Source organism: Notolepis coatsorum, assembly GCF_963971535.1.
Source record: "Notolepis coatsorum genome assembly, chromosome: 6".
Classification (NCBI taxonomy): Eukaryota; Metazoa; Chordata; class Actinopteri; order Aulopiformes; family Paralepididae; genus Notolepis; species Notolepis coatsorum.
In genome coordinates this window covers 154,834,645-154,862,605 of record NC_140170.1, presented here as the reverse complement: position 1 = coordinate 154,862,605, position 27,961 = coordinate 154,834,645, and the positions used below count along the sequence as shown (strand labels likewise).

General features: G+C 41.5%; 1 protein-coding gene across 3 annotated transcripts in view; it reads left to right on the top strand.

Moving 5' to 3' along the window:
* hyal2b (hyaluronidase 2b) overlaps positions 1-26,295 on the top strand; it is a 32,983-nt gene extending 6,688 nt beyond the window's left edge. For 2 of the 3 annotated variants that reach the window (XM_084316012.1, XM_084316011.1), the window contains exons 3-4: positions 2,647-2,736; positions 24,206-26,295. In XM_084316012.1, coding sequence (XP_084172138.1) covers positions 2,647-2,736; positions 24,206-24,595 — 480 coding nt within the window. In that variant the 3' untranslated portion in view covers positions 24,596-26,295. The remainder of the gene's footprint in view (positions 1-2,646; positions 2,737-24,205) is intronic. The other variant, XM_084316013.1, reaches the window with a different exon arrangement.
* Positions 26,296-27,961: the final 1,666 nt, after the last annotated feature.

Here is a 27,961-nt window from a genome sequence, read left to right as displayed (position 1 = left end):
ACATGGAATGACTGTTGGAGACCATTGATTGGCATGGTGCCATCGAGGACTATAGCTTTTTATTTTTTCTTAATTCCTCATAGTTCATGGAATAAGTAGATTACCCATGAACTCTAGACTGTTTACAATTTGGGATATGAGAGATTTTGTGCATAAAAAAAGAAATCACCTGATTTTCAGTGATTTTCACTGACCTTTTATATACAAAGCATTAAATGGAACAGGACCAAGCTACATTGCCAATTCGCTTGTCAACTATGTTCCCCCGAGAACATTACGATAATCTACTACTTGTTTATTGAACAACCAAAAGAAAATTGGGGATGCAGCCTTTGCTAATTACGCACCAAAGCTATGGAACACCCTACCTATGGTCATTAGGGTGGCTAGCTCACAAAATATTAACAATCTCTTCACCATAGCCTTTTAATACACACCACTTAGACTCATTACATCCACACTGATTATTGTGCTGTAAATGAGAGCTATTATATTGCACTGCTTTTATTCTGTCAATGTTATGCTCATGTTATGCCTGTGTCTATTTGTATGTCTATTTCTACTGCTGTGAAGCACTTTGTGTTGCAATTATTGTATGGCAGGTGCTATACAAATACAGTTTATTATAATTTAAGGCGAGATGTATTTGGGGTGGGAGGAAAGATCGATTCACCTAAGCATCGCAATTCTCTTGTGATGATTTTGATAACGCCATGCTGCCTCCTGAATTGATTACATTTATTATTTTATTGTAAACGTTTTTTTGCCCACAATAAATAGAAGACTATTGCTCTGCGAGTGCCGGTACTGTTTGTTTTGGTTAAATATAGATAACAACTATGTTTTGTACATAAATTCAACATAACAAGAATTTAACATGGTCCAGTGTTAAATGGTAATATCAAATCGCAATACATAACCGATTGGCAAGTATGGTAATAATAGTATGTACTATGTAGTCGGGAGATAAGCGTTTGGTCCTAACATGTATACTATACAACATGAAAAAACTGTTCATATCCAATCCCCTGCGTTTGCAAAATCGTGCAAGCTTGTTTTCTCTAAACAGGATATGCAGAGTTAAGATGAGATATTCATTGATCCCCTTGGGGAAATTCAGGCATCATAGCAGCATGGGGCAGGGGAGGTACAGGTATGGGCATGGTAATAGTAGAAGACATAAATATAGGCAATAAAATTATAATACAGTAGAAAAGTAAAAATAAGCAGTGTAAACATAAACAATATAATTAACTCTGAATATATGCATCGGAGCAAGTATGGCAGTGACAGATGAGGGTCTGTATGCCTGATCAGTTACATTATACATAACGATTTTTTATTTGATTTGAAATCTTTATTTCGAACATGTAAACAAACAATATAAAATCAAAACAAATCATTGATCTCTATGAAAAAAATAAAACATAACTCAATTTACATGTTCGCAAAGGAGTAGGAAGAAGTATACACTTATTTAATCCTACCCCTTTTCCACTACTCAAATGAGTGTACTAATTTAAAACATTACTAAACAAATATATATATATATATTAAGGCTGTCAAAGTTAACGCGGTATTAACGCGTTATCGCCAGATTCTATTAACGCCACAATTTTTTTTAACTCGCAATTAACTTTTAAGATTGCATGTGTGCGTGTGTGTGAGAGTGAGAGATATATATATATAGAGGGGGTGAGAGAGATGAGGAAGGGGCAAGAGAGAAAGAGAGCTGGGAGAGTGTGTGAGAGAGAGAGGGGGTGTGTGATTACTCAGCCCTTGTGTGGGTGGGTGAATGTAACAAGTTCCTAACGTTTTCTTTCCCCTGTTATTTCATGCACACTTTATTCATTGGTGTAAATTATTATTTTCTTTTAAGTTATTTTGTGCATCACTCTGTTTTGAATTTGATGCAAATTTGCAATGCATGAGGGTCATCCTTTTGTGTTAAATCGCTGCATAAAGCAAGCATTTGTTGACTCATGTTGATAAGAGTATTAAAACTTGGAACTTGAAAAAGATCTGTTTAAGGTAGATACAAAAAATAAAACATAACTATGTACAATCATGCGATTAATCGCGATTAAATATTTTAATCGATTGACAGCACTAATATATATATGCAAAACAAAAAACGAATTATATATGTAAAACATGAAAGAAATCAAATAAAAATGTAAACACCCGTGAATGTCAAATCCCTTCCTCATCCCTGTACCTCGTGAAAATAATTTCCTTATAATTCAGTTTGAATTGTCTCATGTTTGGACATTGCTTTAGCACCACATTCAGACTGTTCCACAGTTTCACTCCACATATGGAAATGCAGTGTCTTCTCCTGGTAGTGCGTACACTAAGAACTTTTAAATTGAGTTCTCCCCTCAGATTATAACCCCCCTCTCTATCAAAGAACAGTTCTTGAATGTTTCCTGGAAGTACATTACCTTTTGCTTTATACATTAATTGTGCTGTTTTAAATTCCACAAGATCATAATGATCATAACGATAAATATGGTTACAATAAACACTAGAATCTAAATGTATACTATGAGTAATTAACTATACAGTATACACAGGTGCAGTATACATTACATACGGTTGTGTGCAGGCTTGTCATTCTGAGCTGTGTCTGTTGCTGCGTTGTAGACAGACATGGTCTCTACCATCGGTGAGAGTGTTGCACTCGGAGCGGCGGGGGTCATCTTCTGGGGGGACTCCACCTACGCCAAAAGCAACGTAAGTGCCACGTCCTGCCTGTTTTGTTTCATGTTGAACGGTGTACATCATTAGGGATGGGTACCGAATTCTGTACTTTTAAAGGTACTTACCGAAACACGTGGTACTACCGAGTATCGATTCACGTGAGATACCGTTAAAAAAAGAAAAAGTATTTGCAATTTTTTATTTTTTTTGTTTCATGTTACGGTGTACATCATTAGGGATGGGTACCGAATTCTGTACTTTTAAAGGTACTTACCGAAACACGTGGTACTACCGAGTATCGATTCACGTGAGATACCGTTAAAAAAAAATATATATATATATATATATTTGCAATTTTTTTTCTTTTCTTTTTTTAACCTTTTTTCTTTTCATGTCAACGTTCACACGCACAATATACGTATCAGGGCAGACGTTCCACTCTACAGGTTAAAGTTGCTTACTCGTGAGTAGTACGTTCGTTGATAAAGAAAAATAAGGTCCAAAGCCGCTCCGGTGTAAAACAAAGATATCCAAATGGTTTATTTCTCTTCCACAGCGAAGTCTTTCTTTACAGAAGTGATCCTAAAGCTATTTTCCTAAATATTCACGTCACTACTACAAGGTAAGAAAACTGTATTTTCCCAGTCTCCAAAATCACCGCCGACTCGACACATGAAAATTCCTTCTCACCTGAAAGCCGTAAATAAACAGCAAAATGGTAGGCAAGGCACCCTGGTCTAGAAATGCAGGCTTCAATCTATGTTGTTTAGTTTATCTGTTCAGTACTGCTCAGCACTGTTTCAAGATGCACAATGAGCTCTTCTTCTTCTTCTTCTTTAGAATTTCCGGCAGTGTAGACGCATCGTGGCGTATTACTGCCCTCCGCAATTCTTTTGATGAGCTCTTCTTCTTCTTCTTCTTCTTCTTCTTCTTCTTCTTCTTCTTCTTCTTCTTCTTCTTTCTTCTTTTGAATTTCCCGCAGGCGTATTACTGCCCTCCTCAGTTCTTATACTACGCTAGTGGTGTGCCATAGTTAGGCCTCTGGTAAACCAACTTTTGATTGTTTACCCTCTTCTTCTTCTCATCTTCAAAACACACTATCTCCTTCTTCTCTGCTCCTCTTGCCTGTCCAATACTAATAACTACTTCTTCTTCTTCTTATTTGAATTTCCGGCAGAGTAGACGCATCGTGGCGTATTACTGCCCTCCGCAATTCTTTTTATGGGCTCTTCTTCTTCTCCTTCTTCTCCTTCTTCACCTTCTTTTTCTTCTTCTACTGGACCCCGTCATCAACTACATTGTCCATTGGAGTGCAGCTACTGCTGCTACTTCCTGCCTGAGCCCCCCTCCGCGGGACCCTCCTTGCCCCCTGCTATCTTATCCTGGGCTGCTTTGTCCCTCGCAGCCTTGTCCCTCGCAGCCCCCTCAGCCAATTCATTACACACCTCCTTCCAGTCCAGACCTTCCAATCCCAGATGTTGAACCGCTATCCTAACAATCATCTTCACCATCTCTGTTCTACCCTTAGCCTCTGCCATACCAGTAACTACCCCTGCCACGAAGGCCACAATACCTAATTTCTCCTCCCTTCCCCTCTCTCTTTCCACCTGCTCTACCCTCACTGCCAAATGCCCTCCTTCAACCCCCTGCACCCTTTCTTGGCTACCCTGTCCTGCCCTGCTAACCGCCCCAGCATACGTCAACTTACCCTCCCTTCTCTCTCTCCGATCCGCAACCTCCTTCATCATCACCTCGCACCCCTGAAACGCTACACTATGCTCCCCACCACAACTACAGCACTTCGGCTTCACTCCCTCTCCACAATTCCCATATTCATGTTCCCCGCCACACCTAGCGCACCTCATCCCCTTCCTACACGTGGTAGCTATATGGCCAAACCCCTGGCACCTATAGCACCTAAGAGGATTATGAACAAATTCCCTAACCCTATACATCCTACGCCCTACAAACACCTCCCTAGGAACAACCCCACCCTCAAACGTAATCACTACCGTCCCCGTCACTGCCCTCTCTGCTCCCCTCTTCATCCTTTCTGCACTCTTAACTATGCCATTACGCCCGTTCTCCATTAGCTCTTCCACCAGCTGCTCTACTATAACCTCGACCGGTACCCCAGCTATCACCCCCTTACCGCTTGTTGAATATATATAGATACACAAATGTTCTAGAATGTTTGACTATGACATCATACTGTGACATCACGAATGTTCTAGAAGGTTCTATGACAAATAATACGGTTCAATGACTTTATCTAAATCCAATCAATATTCCTAATGCCGTTTCAATGTAAGGTTATAAAAATAAACAAATAAACATTCATATAATACAATAACCTAAATATATAGCTTTGGCTCCTCTACAATACGCTTACCTAGGATTTGACTTGAAGTGTAGTTATTTGAAGTTTGGATTTTTTTTTACGACTGAGGTAGGTAGATTACATTTTTAGAGACTAAAGTACCGAAAAAGGGTACCGTTGGGTACCGGTATCGATTCACAGGTACCGGTACCGTATCGGTTCAAATGTGAACGGTACCCATCCCTATACATCATAGGACTGGGCGTTAAGAAGGACACAAGGTGACACGGCACACGGTGCAAAGCGTTCTTAGTGATAGGAGGCAGGGCTGGAAGGTAGACCAAATATGAAGGTATACCGTCATGGATCCATGCAACGGTATGGATCTCTACTATATTGTCATCATCCACTATATATATATATATTGTAAAAGAAAATGTATACATACTGTATATTTTTACGTTAATCAAAAAAAAAGATTCCGAAAACAGACCATTTTGAATGAAATAGAACCATGACTCACTGTGGTCAGTCAGACCACAATACCATCTTCCTCATCCCCAAGTACAGACAAAAACTGAAAACTGTTAAACTGTCTGAAAAACTGTGAAACAATGGTCAAGTCAAGCTCAGGACTGCTTAAAAGACAGTTCTGATGCCACAGACTGCTGATTTAGATGAATATCCTGGTACTGTGACCTCTTATATACATTTAGCTGAAAGTGTATGCATCCCCTCCAAGACTAACAATCTACACAGCAACAACAAACCATGGTTTAACAAGGATATCTAATTGCTATACTTGGAGAGAGAGAAAGCATTTCAGAGAGGAGACAAAAAACAATACAGAATTGCAAAGTATACATTTGAAAAGGCGTCAAGAAAGCAAAAGCCACCTATAGGTTCAAGCTAGAAACTATAGGTTCACACTAGAAACTATAGGGCCAAGCTAGAAACTATAGGTCCAGGCTAGAAATGATGGGTCCAAGCTAAAAACTATAGGTCCAAGCAGGAAACCAAACCCAGTGACCAGGGTAGCAATGGAGTTTGGCATAGCCTAATTAGAATCAGTAATCTTGCACATACAAGGAATGTGTCTTGGTAATTTGGTGCATCAACATTAATTAACAGACAAAGTAGAATAAAATGGAATATATAATCTAAATTAGAATACAAATATAATATAGGACAGGCCTGTACAATTGTGCAGGATTGTAGTAGAATAAGTTTCAAGTTTCTTTAATAGTTGTCATACAGAAGTACAGAATACTTTTATACAAAATGCTTCTTACTGTTATGCTCCAGAGACTGTGCAAGACAAGATAAGTATGAAATAACATAACATAGTATAGCATGTAAATTAGAAGTAAAAAATGAGGTCACAGTGTTCAGTATAGACATATGTACAATGTTCGATGCAGAATAGACGTAACTGAGTTACCATATAATATACAATACTATGCAGTGTACTAATATACAATACTATATAGTGCAAGGCAGAAATGGGATGAGGTGCAATTTAGGTACAATTTACAGTAGGTGTAAGAGTTGTAGTGCAAATCCTTTATCAATAAATATAAAGTGTGTTTGTGTGATCTAAAGTGTGGAGAGTGGGTGCTGCAGTGTGTTGTTTGTTTAAGTGAGTGTGTGCGTGTGGGTGTGCGTGCTGTGTGCATTTGATGGTTGTTGCATAGTGTTTATTGTTCGTTTAGCAGCCTGATGGCCTGGGGATAGAAGCTTCTTCTGAGTCTTTCTGTGCTCGCCTTAAGACTCCGGTATCGCTTGCCTGACCGCAGCAGTTCAAAGAGGCAGTTGTTCGGGTGGCTGGAGTCCTTGATGATTCTCTTCGCCTTCCCCCTGCACCGCTTGTTGTAAATGTTCTGGAGGGTGGGAAGCCCCCCTCCAATTGTGCGTTCGGCTGAACATGTCACTCTTTGTAGTCTGCTACGGTCTTGTGCAGTGCTATTCCCAAACCAGGAGGTGATGTTGCCAGTCAGGATGCTCTCTATTGTACATGAGTAGAAGTTCCTAAGGATCTTCTGACTGACTTGGAACTTCCTTAGGCGCCTGAGGAAGTAGAGGCGTTGTCGTGCCTTCTTCACAACACTGTCAATGTGTGTGGTCCATGTCAAGTCCTCTGATATGTGGGCTCCGAGGTACTTGAAACTGTTCACACTCTCTAAAGCAGATTACCAACTAAAAAAACAACTAAGTTATCCTTGATGATGACCTGCTGCTCCCCAATAAAAGTAATGTATTTTTTTTTATCCTCTCTTTCTCCCGATTTTTTTTCTCTGTTTTTCTCCCCGTCCCAATTTAGTCGTTGTGCCAATTCCCCCCCCTCCCCTGCCTGGTTGTTGTGTGCATGTTCTCCTACTGGTCGGTACAAGGGAACCCTGAAGTCATCTGCACGCTTCCTCCGACACGCGCGGTGACAGCCAGTGACTCTTTTTTCACCTGGCAGCGAGGACTCTCATTGGTGAAGCGTAACGCGTGGGAGGTCACGCTGCCTTCATCAAGTCCTGCCTCCGCCCTCCGCTGAGCAAGCGCCCAGACCTGACCTGTAGGCGTCGCTGTCCACAACGCCAGATTCCCACCCATGACTTTCCTCCCCCTAACTCAGCCAAACGAGTTAGTATGACAATCAGCCCAAGCCAAGGCAATGCTGACTCCGGGAGTCGAGACCGCAGCCTCTTGCATTAGTGACGAGCGCAATCTCCGCTACGCCACCTGACCGCCCTAAACGTAATGAATTCTACTGTAGATTTGATGATAAGCCCTTGGCTGATTTCTGGTCTGCTGGATGCACAGCTCCCGTGGGTCCTCAGACATCTGTTAAAGCAGCAGGTCCAGACCTTGGCCCTCATTTATCAACAATGCGTAGAAAGTGTTCTATTTCCGTTCCTACGCACGGAATTTAGAATGTGTGTACGCACAGAAATATCGGGATTTATCAACCGTGCGCACACGGGTTCTACGCACACTCCGTATTGATAAATACCATTTGTTCTTACCGTCTATGCTCGTGCATGATTATCCATATATGGTAATGAAACACCCCCCATGGGATGTGAAATAATGGACTAACCCGAGCGAACTCTGAGAAACTCCACGAGCGAGATTGTTCACGGAGGCGGTGTCGAACCAAGAAGACACAACCCGTGTTATGGGATAAATAAAAGGCTGGCGGGCGGCTAGGTGGTGCAGTGGGCAAGGCGCTCACCACCAATGCAGGAGACGCTGGGTTCGAGCCCAGCTCTCCGCATTGCTATCAGCTTGGCTGGTCGTTCATACTAATACAATTGGCAGTATTAGGGGGTGGGAAGTTGATGGGTGGGGATTGGACGTTGTGGACAGCGACTCCTACAGGTCGGTTGGTGCGCCTGCGCAGCAGAATCAGGAAGCGACGGGGGCGGCGTGTCCCTCCCACGCAGACCCGACGCTGAGAGATCGCGCTGTGCAGGTGAAAAGATGCGACGGCTGCTTCCTCGAGTACCGGAGGGGACTCGTGATGTAAGGCTTCGTCCACATTGCAGCCGGCTTGTGGGAGGCATGGCCTAACAGCGTTCGAGACAGGGGAGGGTAGAATTGGACGATACGAAATTGGGATGGGAGAAAAATAGAAAATGGGAGAAGAAGTAGATTAAAAAAAAAAGAAAAAAAAAAAGGCTGGCGGACTTGTACATGGTGATGTCAGATATCAACGACTCCCTAAGACCATTGCTGCAATTCTGCCTGGACAGCTCAAAATACTAATAAAGACCGTTAACCACCGTTTGGCGTTGGTGTGTCATTATAACCATGCTGGATTATGAATGCCTTTATTAGTTTCGTTCAATTGGCTACCGGGTATAATATGATTTGTAGAGGCATACAATCTATTTTGTTGTTGGTATTAGGTAGCCTATATGAATTACATATAATAGCAGCCATAGCCTACATTATGCAACAGTAACTTGCGCATATATAATAGCATATGGCACAGCCCTGCGAAGCCTGCACAGTAAACTAACTTGATCGTTAATCTAGCTGTTGTATCTTTACACTTATGAAAACATTAAATAATATGTATAGGCTATAGGCCGTCGTTTTGCATTAATAGCCTATATTCTCAAATGGCATTTAATGGCTATCCGCTGTGGGCTATCTCCTCGCTGACGGACCGGACCAGTATACCTTATATCATATCATATTCCTATATGTCTCCCAGGAATCGTGGGGCTCTGGGGAATAAAGGTTGGGAAGACCCTGCTATTATAGCCTATCCTTTATAATGTTATAGGCTATTTCATTTACAGTTTACTCTATCAGCCTACCCAGCATGTAATACGTTCTTTGTTAGAACTCAACTCGTTATTATTTTGCGCATAGATTTCAGAAATACGGGAACGTTTTGATTTATATTTCAAAGGCTTTGACATTGTAAAACTAAATAAGTGGAATTTCGAAGTTATGTAAGCAGAATACAAGTCATATCACCCACACGATATATGCTACCTGTATATCCAGAGCATGTATGCTTTTCATTCATTTAAGACACATTTATTGCAAGGGTTTTGTAATACACATAAACTCAACAAATAACCTCTGTTCTCATTGCAATGCGTTTTTAATTATTTCTTATACAGTAGGAAGGGGGAAGAACACTATATTGTGCGTGTTCATATGACTTGTATTCTGCTTATGCACCTTTGAAATTCCACTTATTTCGTTTAACAATGGCAAAGCCTTTAAAATATAATCAAAACGTTCCCGTATTTCTGCAATCTATGCGCAAAATAATAACGAGTGGAGTTACGCGGAGCGCAGTCAGTACACCCCATATATTCCGATAACGCTATATATAAACCATGCTGCATTCTTTCAGAAGGAAAGACCTATTATTCCAAATGCTATTTATAGGGTTTTGACCATAATTACACTACTGTTGCTATTTTACAATTAACGAATGAATTACGGGGATCATACAGAACACGTCAGTCAAACTAATAAACGAAAGCTTATTTCCGCGTTGAAACTAATGCATGAAACTGATGAAAGCATATGCCGTCTGTCTGCACTGCAGTCTCCATATTCTACCGCCTGGCGCCAGGTACGCATGCCCTGAGCTGTGCGTAAATATACGCACAAAGTCAAGCACACGTTCAAATTGATAAGTCACACACTTTGCTTAGAAATGATCGTACGCACGGGTTACGCACATATCTGTGTGTACGCAACGTTGATAAATGAGGGCCCAGACCCCCCCCCTCCTGCGATTATACATGCGCAGGATGTAGTGAGATGTGTATTGGAATACTGTGTGTCGGCCTCCGTTGATGAAGGGGCGAGACATGGCAAATACACACAGCTGCCAGGTGGAAAACTCGATCCGAGTTGGGCTCGTCGATTTTTTCTCTTGATTTAAAAAAATATTTAATTGCCTATGCGGGTCGCAACCCCACTGCCACCTACCCGCGACCCCACTTTGGGTCACAAGTCACAACCCGTAGTTTGAGAATCGCTGCTGTGTAGAGGATGCTGTATCCCTTTGCATCCATTCCATCTTACAGCATCTAGACTCCAAAGCCTCATGCACGTGTTCTATTTATTGATCTTACTTCTGCCTTTCATAATATCATCCCAGTAAGCCTGCATGACAAACTACGTGGGATGGTGTCAACAGATCCATGTGTAACTGGATCTTTGACTTTCTGACCAATAGATTACAAGTTGTCAAAGTTAACAACAAGGTATCTAAGTCCATTAGCATTGGTGTCACCCAGGGATGTGTTCTGTCTCCTCTTCTGTTCTTGTTGTACATTATACCAATGTATCTCTCACTCTGACTGAGTTAAGATCTTAAAATCTGCTGATGACGAATGAAACCACTTACAGGGAAGAGGTCGCTTCACTAGTTGAGTGATGTGCTCATAACAACCTAACCCCAAACATCTCCAAAGCCGCCCCCTCTGAGGGAATTCATAGAAAGGAAGCCCGATAGAGGAATCAGCACTAGAGCAACCACTAGAGGGGATTGCGAAGTGCCCTGCCGGCAAACCGCCTTTGCTAAAAACACCCTCTCAGTCTAGGGCCGTTTAATCTGGAATGATCTACCACTGACCATACGAGATTGTACATCATTTCCATCTTTTAAATTCAATCTAAAAAAAACGGTTACTCGACAACCAAACCTGTGACCATGTATAGTCAAATAGTATTGTAGTGCACCCTTTATACCTTGTACTTTTTTCTGTATGTATGTTTTTATGCCTTGTCTCATAGCATGTTATGCTTCACTGCCTGCATGTTTCGTTTTTATGCTTTGTGTGGGGACTGCGGATGAAAATTAGCATCCTTGCTAAATCCGGTGTATTTACACTGCATTTATTTGTAGTGTCCAGTAATATGCTCTGTCCCGTCTAAATAAACGAATGAAAAAATAAAAAAGGAGATGGTTGTGGACTTCCGCAAAAACAGAGTGGAGCTACAGCCCTTGGTTATCAATGAGCAGGTTGGTGAAACGGTAGACAGCTTCAGGTTCCTGGGGACCAGCATTTCCTCTTACCTTAAGTTAGACAATAATGTCAGCCACATCGTGAAGAAAGCTCACCAACAACCTTTCTGCGCCAGCTCAGGAAGTTTGGGGTTTCTAAACCAGGGATGTGGGACTTTTATAGAGCTGTGTCTGTCTAGTGTTCTCACATTCTCTGTCACAGTGTGGCCTGGTAGCTGCTCATATGATAACAGGAAGGGGCTTAACAGGCTAGTGAACCAAAAAAGGCCATTGGTCAAGATCTACCAAGCATCAGTGATATATACAATTCCAGCTTGTTAAAGATGAGTCTGAAAATAATCAGAGACCCCTCTCATCCAGGTAAAGCTCTTTTTGTCCCCCTCGGTTTAAGAGTACAATATGTAAAACCACTGGCTTCAGTAACAGCTTGTATCTGAAGGCAGTGAGGGCCCTTAACTCCTCTCCATCTGTTCAGGCTATGATGCCCAGATCAACCGTGTCCCCTAGGGGCCTCTTTAAAAAAAATATTAAACATACTCCAGACACTCTTAAATGCACTAGACACTTTATTATGTATCTGTATGCCTATGAGTATTTTGCTTATTAGCTTACTTTGTGTATTTTTTTTATACTGATGATACTGTTATGTGTATGATTGTTGTTTACCTGTGCACTCGCCAAGACAAATCACAATCAATATTTCATTGAAATGGTAATAAACGATTGAATCTTGAATCTTGACATAAAAAAATATAAGATGTTATCCCATTCCCATTGTAATTTGTACTGGAGAATTACATCGTCACATACTATTACACCAGCTAAACTTGCGTGATGGTCATGATACTTTGGTCATATCGCCCAGCCCTATTAGGAGGTATGCTTGCATGTCTTCATGAATGCCAATGCTGAGGCAGTGGTATTTCTACATGGTGTAATGTGTGGAGCCTACATTTCAAACATAATGTTCAGACATGCCGGGTTTATTTATCACAGACATCCAACTTTATAATAAATACCCAGCCGGTGCAACAGAATCAAGTGTGTCACTTCATGAATACTTTACCTATATACACAAAACTCCTTCACCAGTAGGGCTGGGACGTATATACATATATGTCATACAGTATATCCATGCAAAGGTATGGATTTTAACTATACCGCCATCCACAATATATACACGTGACCTAAGCTGTTAACACTTTCAGTGCCGGCCATTAACATGGTAAAGCATGGTTAAATGCCAGCACCCACTTCAATGATAGCGTTGTGATCAATGACTTGTTTGCAGTCAACATTGTCGAAACGGATTGTTTTTAATCGCTTCATTTCCGTTTTACAGCATTTTGAAAAGCCCTAGTTTTCAAGGAAAATATAAAGATTCTGTGATAAGCGGCATTTACTGGAATATTCTGGCATACACAAACACGTTGTCATTTTTCTGCCTATTTATGAATCGTTTTCAAATAAACGCTAGATTATCGATAGTATATGTGTACTTATGCACGCTATAGAGGCGATCTGAAAAATCGATTCTCTCATTTCCTCATCAGCGATCACAGCCACACACACACACACACGCATAGGGCAAACACTGAGATATAGGTGAAAATAGCTCTGATTATCCTAAGACTGGTAAAATAAATTCCTTACCTCAGATCGGATTAGGGATGGGTACCGAATTCGTTACTTTTGAGGTACCGAACCGAAACACGTCGGTACTACAGAGTATCGAATCAAGAAAAAAAAAAAAAAAAAAAAATGTTTTACCTTTTTTTTTTTTTTTTTTTACTTTTTTCTTTTCATGTCAACGTTCACACGCACAATATATGCTTACCTAGGATTTGACTTGATTCAACAACAAAGCAGTCGGAGCAATGACAAGCCGAAAACTGTCGAAATTGTAGTTATTTGAAGTTTGTATTTTGTTTTTTACGACTGAGGTAGGTAAATTAAATTTCTTGAGACTAAAGTACCGAAAAAAGGTACCGTTGGGTACCGGTATCGATTCACAGGTACCGGTATCGGTTCAAATGTGAAAGGTACCCATCCCTAGATCGGATGTTATCCAAAAAGATTATTCCAATTCCTGATCGCCATTCCAAATATCGATCACGCTTATTGATTACAGTGTTGGGTACTGTAAATACATAATCCACACGTATTCCGGGCCGGCGAGCACAATGGATTCTTCAGTTGGCCTTGACTGAAAAGTAAAATGAGGAAACTGGCCCCCCCCCCCCCTTCGTCAGTCTAAAGTAATGGGGTGCAGTTACACAGGGAGAGACGATAGGGGGCAGTATCTTCCCAATTGAGCTCAGAGAGACTGCAACACTAGCGTGAGGCTCGATTGATGAAATATGAATTTAAAAAAAATACGGCAAACAACCGCTATATAACGTTGGCGGGCACTCAAAGGTCGGCATGAACTAACGACAAAAAGCGTGGCTGGCATTCAAAGTGTTAATACCATCTAAAAACATCATGCTCAAATTGTGGAATACCATCTAAAAACATCATGCTCAAATTGTGGAATACCATCTAAAAACATCATGCTTAAACTGGAATACCATCTAAAAACATCATGCTCAAACTGGAATACCATCTAAAAACATCATGCTCAAACTGGAATACCATCTGACTACTCCCATAAAGAAACACACAACATGACTCTACTCTCCTAAAGAAACAAACAACATACATGACTCTACTCCCCTAAAGAAACACAACATGACTCTACTCCCCTAAAGAAACACACAACATGACTCTACTCTCCTAAATAAACACACATCTGACTCTACTCCCCTAAAGAAACACAACATGACTCTACTCTCCTAAATAAACACACATGACTCTACTCCCCTAAAGAAACGCAACATGACTCTACTCTCCTAAAGAAACACACAACATGACTCTACTCCCCTAAAGAAATGCACAACATGACTCTACTCTCCTAAAGAAACACACAACATGACTCTACTCTCCTAAAGAAACACACAACATGACTCTACTCTCCTAAAGAAACACACAACATGACTCTACTCTCCTAAAGAAACACACTTGACTCTACTCTCCTAAATAAACACACAGGACTCTACTCCCCTAAAGAAACACACTTGACTCTACTCTCCTAAAGAAACACACATGACTCTACTCCCCTAAAGAAACACAACATGACTCTACTCTCCTAAAGAAACACACATGACTCTACTCCCCTAAAGAAACACAACATGACTCTACTCTCCTTTTTTTTTTTTTTTTTTTGCACAAATCTCTCCAACATTCCAAACATCTCTTTCCACATCATCATATTCAATTTCCAGGATTTGCCTTTTTCTTTTTTGTAAGAACATACAAAACATGTAAAGGACTCATACAAATACATTAATAACTGACATGGAAAATAAAAAAAAACGTACGAAAAAAGAAACATACATTATGCGTATACATTCCTGATATATATACCTTGCATGTAGACCGAACTACCTTCGAGCAGGTATGTGCTGCATCCTCTATCGGGATGCCACCCTTCTCCATATTGCATGTGAGAGAAAGCGCCCCAGACATATGCAGTTGTGCATGATAACATGCATGCACGCATGTCTCCGACACATGTATGTGGGTACGTGTATCACGTAAGCATGTGTACATGCCTCATATGTGTGTGTGTGCATCTTCCTGGTATGTGACTGTACTCCTATCTCTTGTGTGTGTTTCGTATCCATGTGTGCCTCTGCCCCCTATGTGAGTGTATATCTCAGATGTGTATATATATGTGCGTCTCAGCTACGTATGTGTGTGTCTCCTATATACATGTGTATCCCCCTTATGTGTCAATGAAAGCTTATATTTAAACTATGTGTATATGTAGGTATGTGTATGCCTATTTCCTATAAATGAGTATGTGCATGTATGTGTGCCCCTGACGTGTATACCTTATCCTTGTGTATATGAGTGTGTGTAAACCTATTATGTACACATATGAATATGTGTATCCTAGATACTTGTATGCGGCTATACCTGCGCACATGTGAGTGTGATAGAGACAGTGACCGTTCCATCGACACACCATCCGGACCTAAAATATATGTACATATATACACAATACATTATAAAGCACAAGTACCATCAGATCAAATCCCCTTTTTCATATTCATCCTTGATAATATTGTAATCCCATCTTAATCATTTGTCCCCAGACCGTTCAGTCAGGTGTAGAAAACTGTCCCATACCTCAGCGAAAATATCCTCTCTCCCTGCGACTCTATACGTCACCCTTTCATATGATGCTGTCCGGAACATTAGTTCCATCCATTCTTTAAAAGTAATATCAACAGGTGATTTCCAATGTCGTAATGCAATTCTACATCCTGATATCATGGCCATTCTATACCACATTCCCCGGTATTTAGGCAGTTTAATCCCTTTCGGTACTATACCCAAAACACATGCCATTGGGGCGTTATTTATCTTCACATTCAAGACCTTACTTAGGAATATCACAATTTGATCCCACATTTTCCGGACCTTCTCACATTCGTACAACATGTGCAGTAAAGTGCCTGTCTCCTTCTCACATCTCCAGCAGATGTCACTGTCCCTTAATTTCAGTCTGGCCAGTTTACTAGGCGTCCAATAGCTTCTGTTCAACACTTTGTAAAAAATAAGTTGTGATTGCGCCTCCCTAGAGAATTTACTCCATTTGGACACCAGTTTCTCCCACATTTCCTCAGTAATATCCTCACGTACATCGTTCTCCCAGCTCAATCTCAGACCCGCCAATTTGGGTGCATTGTATTCTCTTATAACATCATAAAATCTTGACGCACCGCCTTTCCTACGCCATCCTTTATAGAATATTTCTTGAATTGCAGTAATCGGGCCACACTTTGGTCCTCCTATTGATGACGATATACAATGTCTAATCTGTAGGAATTTATAAAAGTTTTTATTATCTATATCAAAATCCTCTTTAATATCCTCAAAAGGCAAGACCCCATCCTCCCCGGCTATATCCCCTAGTACATGTATCCCCCTTTTAATCCAATCGTCCCATATGACTGATTTCTTACCAATCTTTAGTTTCTTATTATACCATATAGAGGCTCTCGTAGTTAAATATGGGCTATCACCAGTCATTTTGTGCGATTGATTCCAAGTTTCCCTGATAAATGCCATTAAAGGGTTTTTAAAAGGTATAGGTCTGTCTGATTGTGTCAGGAAGGATTCCAGAGATGAGGGATATATCATTTCCTCCTCCATCTTGACCCAAGCAGGTGCCTCCTCAGACGAGTGATTCAGTTTGGAGAGCTGGGAGAGCGAGAATGCATAGTGATACCAGTCTAGTTTAGGCAGGGATAAGCCGCCATTTTCCTTTGCTGCATACATTTTGGCCCGTCCAAATAGCGGCCTTTTGCCCCCCCACAGATAAACATTAATGACTTTGTCATACTGTTTGAGTAATTGGGTCGGGAGAGTCAGCGGCAACATATATAGGATATAATTTAATTTGGGAGCCAATATCATTTTTACTAGGTTTATCTTTCCCAGGAGGGACATATTCATTTTGGCCCAATTCTGGGTCAGAGCACTAATGTGATGACTCTACTCTCCTAAAGAAACACACAACATGACTCTACTCCCCTAAAGAAATGCACAACATGACTACTCTCCTAAAGAAACACAACATGACTCTACTCTCCTAAAGAAACACAACATGACTCTACTCTCCTAAAGAAACACAACATGACTCTACTCCCCTAAAGAAATGCACAACATGACTCTACTCCCCTAAAGAAACACACAACATGACTCTACTCTCCTAAAGAAACACACATGACTCTACTCCCATAAAGAAACACATGACTCTACTCCCCTAAAGAAACACACAACATGACTCTACTCCCCTAAAGAAACACACAACATGACTCTACTCCCCTAAAGAAACACAACATGACTCTACTCCCCTAAAGAAACACACAACATGACTCTACTCCCCTAAAGAAACACACATGACTCTACTCCCCTAAAGAAACAAACATGACTCTACTCCCCTAAAGAAACACACATGATTCTACTACTCCCCTAAAGAAACACACAAAATGACTACTCCCCTAAAGAAACACACAAAATGACTACTCTCCTAAAGAAACGCACAACATGACTCTACTCCCCTAAAGAAATACACACAGGCCACAACATGACTCAGTTATGCAATACTGCTGCTGCTGTTTATTTGCTCAAACATTTTCACACACAGAGCAACTTTTGGCAGCATTTCTGAATAGCAAACATTCAAATTCAGCGCCTCACTCAAAGTGTAGCTTCAGGCATTTACGTGATAGTTCAGACTGGATTTGTCAATGGCTTGTATTGTTTCACCACGTTTTATTTCTTTCTGATATATTACCCAGTGATTTTGGCCAGTATGATGCAGAGTATCAGATGGGAACATTGCTAGTTTGTGTGAAACATCTGTTTCTGGTTCTCAAAACAGCAGTGGCGAAGCTCTTCTGGTCTTGCCTTTGTCATTCAAAACAAGTAATTTTTCAACATCTTTATTCCATTCTCTTCCATCTCTCGTCATCTCCTGGTGACGACTGCACCGCTAGCCAGCTGCCTGGTGACGTGGGCAAGCAAAAAAAAATTACTTAAAAGGAGGATTTTCAATAATAATATATTGTATATCAGAAAGGTTTTTATTGTCAAGTAAGCTTGCACATAGCTTGGAATTTGTCTTGGTCATTTGGTGCATCAACATTAACACTTTGGGTGCCGGGAACCGTGTTTAGACGTCATTGCTGGCCATGCTCAAGTTGCCGAAGACGCTTTACAGCGTCTTTAATATCAATATTTCAAAAATCTGCGATCGGATTCATATGTCCCCTCCGCTGGCCTGAGATCCACCAGCAGGACCCACTGAGCTCTCTGGCGGTTCAGGAGCGCCATCTGGTGGCCGATCGGCGCAACTGCTTAACAGGATGTGCCATAGAGGTTGTGCTGGACTCCGTATTACTTCCGGGCACTCGCTATAGGTCCCGGGACTCTGGCTCGTCACGCTACACAGTGATCGATTGCCAATAACTCGATAAACAACATGATTTGGACGTATATACCATTATACAAGCTGGAGATGGACCGGGTAAATCGCCATCCCATAATGATAGAATTTCTACTCTACGATGATCACCCAACGGCGCGCGGAGACTGGGGTGAGTTTGAGCGTGTAACGTTACCGTCTTCGATACTAACTGCTATTATCAACATTTGACCCACATTAGATGATTGGTATAACGCTGCCCACGGAATTATAAACGCCCCCTCGCCCATCCGGTCAACATCAGATGACGTGTAGTAACTTCTAGAAGTAAGTCTAGTTGGAATTTTTTATATCGCGCTGATTGCCATCAAACTGTATTTCATCATCAATATAATGCATTTGGGGCTATATATCACGTTCTGGAGAAAGCTGCAGAAAGAGATGAAAACATACTTATACATTAGACCATACTTTACTATGCATATGTGAATGAAAAAGTTTAACGTTGCTACACAATGAACAATACATATAGGACTTTGAATGGGCCCTAATAATGGCAATGTAGCAATAGAATTTTAAAAGTTATAGCCCTGCAAAGAAGGGGACTTTCTCCATAGACAAATAGAGCTGGAAATCTATGGTATATCATGAATTTAACCTTAGGCAGCCAAAGTGGGCAATTAAAGTAGAATAAAATAAAATGGAAATTAGATTAGATTCAAATGTATTGTCATTATTCATTATACAGCACAAGTACAGTACAACGAAAAGAGGTTTGACATCCAACCAGAGTGCAAATATAGTAGTAAAGTGCAACAGCAATATACAATGTACAGGTGATTAAATTGGGTACAAAATATACAAATTCATATATATACAAATTAGTACTACTGAGTGTATATATATACTTAGTATATAAACTAAATTAGAATAAAAATACAGTGGAATAGAATATGTAACGGAGCTGTGAAATTGTGCATGGTTCACATCTTTTTCATTTAGAAAGTGAGTTTAGTAGGAGAAAATACAATTTTAAACATCAGTTTGCACGTACCACACTTAAACAGATGTGTCCTTCGGTTATTGGTGTAAAGTTGTGGAATTCTCTCCATAGCGAGCTTAAGGGATGTAATAGTGTTTATCAATTAAAAAAGAATAAAATAAAAAAATGTAGTCAGTATGAAAATCAAATGTGATCTGAATAGTGAGATCTTTTCTTTTTTTTCTCTTTCTTTTATTCTTTATTATTATTCTTTAATTTTTTCTTGTTTAACTGTGGATTGTGTGTTTCTTATATAATGGTATAAATTATTATTTGTGTAAATTACGCCGACCAACCATTAAGTAAATACTTGTTTAGTTTAGGAATAAGGGGCAGGTAACTATAAGATTTATTCTTCTTCCTGCTCCTTTTGTCCATGGAATGATATTTATGATTGTGTAATGAAGAAACTCTGATTGTATGATTCCATGTGGCAAATAAAAACTCTGAACTGAAAACTCTGAACTGAACATCGTTAGTTGTGATACCTTGGTGCAATTGCAGTAAACAAATGAGACTATTGCAAAACAATTGGCTTCCTATAAACCCCATTGCTTCCTGTTGCAAAGGAGATTGTGCCATTTTGTTGTCGTCCCCGGCGTGAGGTTTGTTTTGATGAGGAGAGGGTACAGTAGGGACACAGCAGGGGCCGGTTGAAGAGGACAAAGTCATGTAAACCTTACCGTGGACGGATGTTTAAAATACCAATGCAGAATATCGGATGTGACAATAAATCTGAATCTGATTGAGGAACAATTGAGGGAATGTATTTTGAAACATGTGTATAACTTTTATTATCCCAGAGTGGAAATTATAACATTGTTGGCACTATACAGAAATTAAATGGCATAATAATTATCGTTAGCCTCATACGAGTTTTTTATTTATATTTTGAAAATAAGTTCCACAAGGTGTATCAACAAGTTTGCAAAAATACAAAAACACAACAACCATTGCGTAACAAAATAAGGTGACTTTTAACTCATTGGGGGCCAAAAAACGAGTCGCCAACGCTTGAGCGCCAAAAACGAGTTCTCATTTTTAGATCCCTTTGATCCCCATTCTAAACACTCGCTCGGAGCTGCCTGTGTCTCCCTGGCACAGCTGCCTACGTTAAAATTGCAATGACGATCGAATCCCACCGGGTGGCAGTATCACCTACCTTTGAACTGGGGATATCAGTTGTCTTCCAGTACTGAGTTACCTCCGGCTGCTTCCCCCTCAAAGTGGATCAGGACATGGCAATCGGTCGGCGATTTGATGCCTCAAACCTATCGTTTCCTGTATGATAGCCATGCCCAATATACAGGAGTAATTGCTACCGCGATGGGACGACTGGGATTTATTCATTTTGGAGTACCTTCTGACTGAGGACATTTTAGGTAACCTGCTGGTATTTTTTTTTACCTAAAACATGCTTTTGTACCGATCAGTGTCGTATTTTACCGGACCTAAAACATGCCCCCCCCCCCCCCCCCCCTTGATGATTTTGTGAAGACACATATATATATATGGTATATAGCTTTGATTTGGAAATATTTGGAGTTTCAGGCGAGCAACCCGAACGATTTGGGCATAATGCATATAACACGTCATATCTCGCGATCTAGGAAAAAATACTGGATTATTTTGGAAAGGGGCAATGTTTAGCATGGAATAGTGCACAAACTAAAGTATGTAGAAATTAACTGATTAGTCGTGTTGGACTATAAATAATGCCTGTCAAATGAGCCATACTATTGTCTCCATAGCTATAATACAGAACACACGATGGGTCTGCAAACATCGCTAAAATGGTCAATAACGCTGGCGCCATTGAGTAGAGCTGGGAAAACAGCGTGGCGGTTAATGAGTTAAACTAAATATGTTGTGATTTAGGAATTTTTTCCTCATACATACATGTCATACACTAAGGCAGTTGTTTTTTGATCCACTTTTTCTCCTTATTTTTCAATTTTTTCTCCCATCCCAATTTCGTGTTTCCAATTCTCCCCTACCCTGTCTTGAACATTGCCCGCATATGCCCCCCACTGGTCGGTTGTAGGGAGGATAGAAGCCTTGCATCACATGTCCCCTCCGGTACACGAGGAGGCAGCCTGTCGCATCTTTTCACCTGCCAGCGTGGACTCTCATTGGCGAGGTGTAACGTGTGGGAGGCTCACACTACCCTCGCTATTTCCTGTCTCTGCTGTGCAGGCGTCCCCCAACCGACCTGTAGGAGTCGCTGTCCACAACATCCAGATTACCACCCATCGACTTCCACCCGCTGACTCTGCCAATTGAGCCAGTATGACGGCCGGCCCAAGCCGGAGGCAACGCCGACAGCCGGATTCGAACCCGGTGTCTCTTGCGTTGGTGACGAGCGCAATGTCCGCTGCACCACCCAGCCGCCCGATACACTAAGGCAGTTGTTATACTTGCCTAAGTCATGCGATCGCCATCTGTATATGTAACGTTAAAATGCACAAGTCACACGAGTGTTAGGCAGATGGGGATTTTTTTACGTAATAAGCGTTCTGATTGGCTGAGGACATAGGCACTAAGCCAGGGCGATGCAGCAGTGCGAGGAGATTACGGTTAGGCAGAAATCTCAATTTGGCCAAAATATTACTTAGGCAATTATCGTATGAGGCTAACGTTATAATAATACTATAAGGTTAGGATACATAAAAAAGAAAAGATAAATATTTAATATACCGTATGTTCACTGAGATATACAGATAATCCAGATATCCATATTTCTCTAACAAACATAATTAGGCTACATATCTCTACAGATGTCGGATACCACCAGATATTAAAGGGGCAGTTCACTCAAAATAAAAATAGAAAAACAAAAACCTGGATTTCCGCCGTCACTCCAGTACAATGGAGCTGAATGGCTTTGGGGCTGAACATGTGAATGAATGAAAAACTCAAAAGCAACGTCTCTTTCCAGAAATCATGACTCAGGATCATTCACAGACCTTGTTGTGAGCAGCGTAGTGTAGGAACTATTTGATGATTAGGTATCTGCTGACATCTTTGCTATCTTCTCAGTGCAGTAAATTAAGCCGGAGCACTGCTCCTCCCTGCTGGCCAAACTCCAGAATGCAACCTAATCCTCTCTGGCCCTCAAAGGTCCCATATAGACGGCCCATAGAAAAGACACAGCTCTTAAAACATTTAGAAGATACCTTCAACATGGATCATGTCCTCTAATGACTTATGTTCGTTATATACCTTTTTATCATGGAGATTGTATTTGTTTCTGTAAAACGAATACAAAATGTAAAAAGATTTGTCATGGATGGATTGGGTACCAGGTACAGTTAATTTGTCTTATCAACCTTGACTAAAACTGATTATCCTTTGCTTTGATATCTCAGAGCGCACAGCTGTCTGTCCTGCTCTGCCCATTTCTCTATGGCTGACGAGCAGGTTCCTCCTCGTTCACACAGACAACATTTTGGTTGAGTTCTGGTGTGCCGACTCACATGAAACATAATGCATTTCAATCTGTATAGACTGTATATAGGACCAATACATGAAACATAATGCATTTCAATCTGTATAGGCTGTATATAGGACCAATACATGTCTCACAGTGACAAAAACAACACTGTGTGGATAGCTTGTTGCAGTAGCCTACTTTAGTTGGTTTGCAGCAGCCTGTAATTGTTATACTGTAAGCCTAAATGTCAATGTGTTGCCTCGTCATAACAGCCTAAATGTCAATGTGTTGCCTCGTCCTAACAGCCTAAATGTCAATGTGTTGCCTCGTCCTAACAGCCTAAATGTCAATGTGTTGCCTCGTCCTAACAGCCTAAATGTCAGTGTATTACTTAGTCCTAAAAGCCTAAATGTCAATGTATTGCCTAGGGCCCTATATTAACATGGAATTCTTAATTATCGCGGAATGGTGTGGAATTTGCTTAAATTATACATAAATCGGTTTTCATATAAATCAATCTTCACTGCGACTTTAAACCGGTGGCGTGGCACGGCAGAAATAGGTAACAGTCTAGAGCCTAAATGTCAGTGTATTACCTCGTCCTAACAGCCTAAATGTCAGTGTATTGCCTCATCCTTAGAGTCCTAGAGCCTAAATGTCAGTGTAGTACCTCGTCCTTAGAGTCCTAGAGCCTAAATGTCAGTGTAGTACCTCGTCCTTAGAGTCCTAGAGCCTAAATGTCAGTGTAGTACCTCGTCCTTACAGTCCTAGAGCCTAGATGTCAGTGTATTGCCTCATCCTTACAGTCCTAGAGCCTAAATGTCAGTGTATTGCCTCATCCTTACAGTCCTAGAGCCTAGATGTCAGTGTATTGCCTCATCCTTACAGTCCTAGAGCCTAAATGTCAGTGTATTGCCTCATCCTTATAGTCCTAGAGCCTAAATGTCAGTGTAGTACCTCGTCCTTACAGTCCTAGAGCCTAGATGTCAGTGTATTGCCTCATCCTTACAGTCCTAGAGCCTAAATGTCAGTGTATTGCCTCATCCTTATAGTCCTAGAGCCTAAATGTCAGTGTATTACCTCATCCCTACAGTCCTAGAGCCTAAATGTCAGTGTATTACCTCGTCCCTAGAGTTCTAAAGCAGTGAGTTAACCTCCTCCCTCCCCTCCAGGCCAGCTGCTCCAGCCTGAACGAATATCTACGGGGGCCGCTGGGTCGGTACCTGCTCAACGTGTCCACGGCGGCGGAGCAGTGCAGCCGGATGCTGTGCTCCTCCCACGGCCGCTGTCTGCGCCGGCAGTCGGACAGCGACGTGTACCTGCACCTCAGCCCCCTGACACACAACATCACCAGCCAGGCCGGCAGGCTAAAGGTCACAGGGCCGTTCGGCCACGGGGAGTTGGCCCAGTACCGCATGCACTTCCAGTGCCAATGCTACAGCGGCTACAGGGGCGACGGCTGCGACCAGAGGGAGTACGGGCAGAACAGAGCCCCGCCTAACCTGAGGATTTGGTCCCTTAGTCTGATGCTTCCGCTGGGACTGCTCGTCCTGCTACACTGAGAGGGGACCCGCGGGGGCGCCCTGAGGGGTGCCGCCGCAACTCGACAACCATTACCTCCAGACGAGGAGGTAGAATCACGATGCACTCAACCAGATTTGAATGGTTGCATTGTTGGGATAATCCCTGAAGGATTAAAAGCCTTAGGAAACTTAACGTCACAAGTTTTTAAAGGGACAGTTGTATTTAATTTTTTTTTATGTGTTTTTTGGTTCTTGTGGTTGTGACGGATGCACGGAAGGTGGTGAGGCTCGGGCAGGAAAGAGCAGAATTACGGTCAAGTTCATTCTTCTTCTCGTATCGTATATCCACCTGCCCAGACCCCCACGCTGTGTTGTGTATCTGCTGTATGTGTGTGTGTATGTGTGTGTGCATGCATGTTGTGAAATCAAGCTGTTGATGGTTCACTCCGGACATGAAGGCCCTTCGTTGTGGCTGAATCTGAGTGAGGTTGCACACTTTCATCCCTTTTCCTCTGCTCACAGAAGCGCGGCTTTGACCCGCGTGTTTCTATTTTGGAAACCGTGCCTTAAGAGGGTCTGGAAAGAGCCGTTTTCTCGCTCTTTAAACCGCAATTATACATAGATTTCAGATATTACCTTTGTTGAAAGGAACTTCGGAAGTAGCTCTAGAAGCTCGTACAGTACTGTTCATCTCAGCCTCCTCCTTCTCTTGGCCAAGTTGACTGAAGGTATCTTCAGGTCTTCTGTGTCTCATGCGGATGCCGTTTACTTCCTCGATCAGAATCACAAGTTCAACCCGCCTCCGACGTGAACCAAGACATCGAAGCATGAAATGTTAATATGTTAATATTCGTGGTGCCTATCGGCGAGCTAGCCTAGCTGATGTATGAGACATCATTTTTAGAAGTTTGTTGATTAACCCTTGTGTGGTGGTGTTCGGGTCTGTGGGAGAAATGATGCAATTGAGGCGCAGTTTAGACGGAAACGCTTGCGGGTGAATCCGACAAAATATTTTTTTGGATGTGCCTTTTGTTCATATGGCAACAGTGTTTATTGCGAGTAGAATCCGCAAAAAAGTGAAACCACCTTCCTGGGTGGAAATCCTAGAAACGATACACCTTCGCACTATCATCTGAACAGTCAAACCGCATAAAACTATGACGAAAGGGTTCTCAAGGCTCTCGTCGCGTACTGCTTACGTCACAGGCATGCGCCAGTAGCCTAGAAGCGTAAACAAAGCGAACAAGCATGTCTGATTCTATCCACGGAGATCACCTGAAGGCTACATTGGCAGTACTTTTAAATACACAAGAATACTTGTACTTTTAAATACACTAAACTATTAGTGACTGGAGCCACTGTCTGTGTGTGACTCTGCTTTGGTCCAAACACATTCCCCCACCCACAGTCTGCGAATCAGAGGCAGAGTAGGGCGGGTCTTCACAGCATGCTTGGTTGTCTCAACGACCTGAGGCAGTGTAGCGTATGGGTTAGCGGGGCTCCGTCGTCTCGAGTCGACTACACTTTTACAGCCTCGTCTGCACGAAGAATTCCCTCCCAAAACACTAGTCTAAACGCAAAATTTAAAGTGAGACCGCAAGACGACTTCTGCGGTTTCTGTTCAGACTCTCTCTGTCTAAACATGGCCTGAGACTCACTGGCCGTGGCTCATTTTATATGAAGAACATATAAAAGAACACATTTCACATTGAGTGCACACTGTGCACCCCCCCCCCCCCCCCCCCCCCCCCTATACATTACATACGTGGTGTTCAGGTCATTCAGAATGTGTGTAAATTGTAGGTGAAAACAAGTAAATATGGTAAGAATGAAACAAACCGGTTCACTGTGTACCTTCACTGTTGCCTCCACCTTGTTTCATTTAATATCTTTCAAGATAAACATGATTTATTCCATTCATGTCTTGATTGTAATGGATTGTTCTTTTTACAGATGTCAAATTTTATCCCAAAAAACACTTTTATTGATAAATGTGATCCAGCAGAGGTAAATAGCCTATATTAACCATATATATGCTGTCTAAAGTTAACATCTGTTAAGTATTTTCTACATGAATTGTTATGGCTTTATTGTTTTAAAATCCCAATAATGTTGTGGGTCTACCAGAGTAACAAAAAGGTGAACACCACCAAGGGTTAAAGGGTTAAGTGGTTGGATGAACTACTACAGCCACCTGATTTATCAACTACTAGTTAATTCCTAAGTTTTGTAGCATTTTTAGCTCACATTCACACACTCCTGAATACGAGACATGTTTGCGTTGCATTTCGCAGTGGGCGAGCTGGGGACTGATGCTGGCTTTGAAAGCCCATCAGAAAAATATTTACGTACGAAAAAAGAAAATTGAATATCTCAGTTACAGTAACATTGGTCTAGCTACTGTAAGCGGTTTTGTATACGTCAGTATTTATTTAGTCTTCAGTTTGGGACTGTATTTAACTCCTCAGCTGGCTGGAAGGCGGCAGGTCCAGGACGCCATGCTCTCAAACTATGATATGTCGAGACGTACTCTTCCCAGTCTAAACAGCAACTAAACACCAAAGATAATCCACTGAGAAGTGAATGCTGCTTTCTGCACAATTTATGCCTCACATTCACGCACACATTCACATACCGACGGCGGAGGTGACCATGCAAGGTGCCAACCTGTTCATCGGGAGCAATTAGGGGTTAAGTGCCTTGCTTAACACACGCTGCCGGGAGGAGCCAGAATCTAACCAGAACCAGACGACCGCTCTATCTCCTGAGCCACTGACTTGGCAATAGCAGACTTGCAATAGCATTGCTATGTTTTAACCGTTAGATGACAATCTCCCAATGTATTTATTCCTGGTGTTTAGTTGCTCTTTTAAAGTGTGCTGTTCACACAAGACACGCTGTTGTAATTCTGCACTTTAGCTTTTATGCCGTTGGCCTTATACAGTAATATTGTTGTGCCTTTTACAGTAATAATGTTGTGTCATGGGCCTTATACAGTAAATACTATTGTTGTGTGATGGGCCTTATACAGTAATATTGTTGTGCCATGGGCCTTATACAGTAATATTGTTGTGCTATGGGCCTTACACAGTAATATTGTTGTGCCTTTTACAGTAATGTTGTGTCATCATGGGCCTTGTACAGTAATATTGTTGTGTGATGGGCCTTATACAGTAATATTGTTGCCATGGGCCTTATACAGTAATATTGTTGTGTGATGGGCCTTGTATAGTAATATTGTTGTGCCATGGATCTTATACAGTAATATTGTCATGGGCCTTATACAGTAATATTGTTGTCATGGATGGGCCTTATACAGTAATATTGTTGTGCCATGGGGCATGGGCCTTATACAGTAATATTGTTATGGGCCTTATACAGTAATATTGTCATGAGCCTTATACA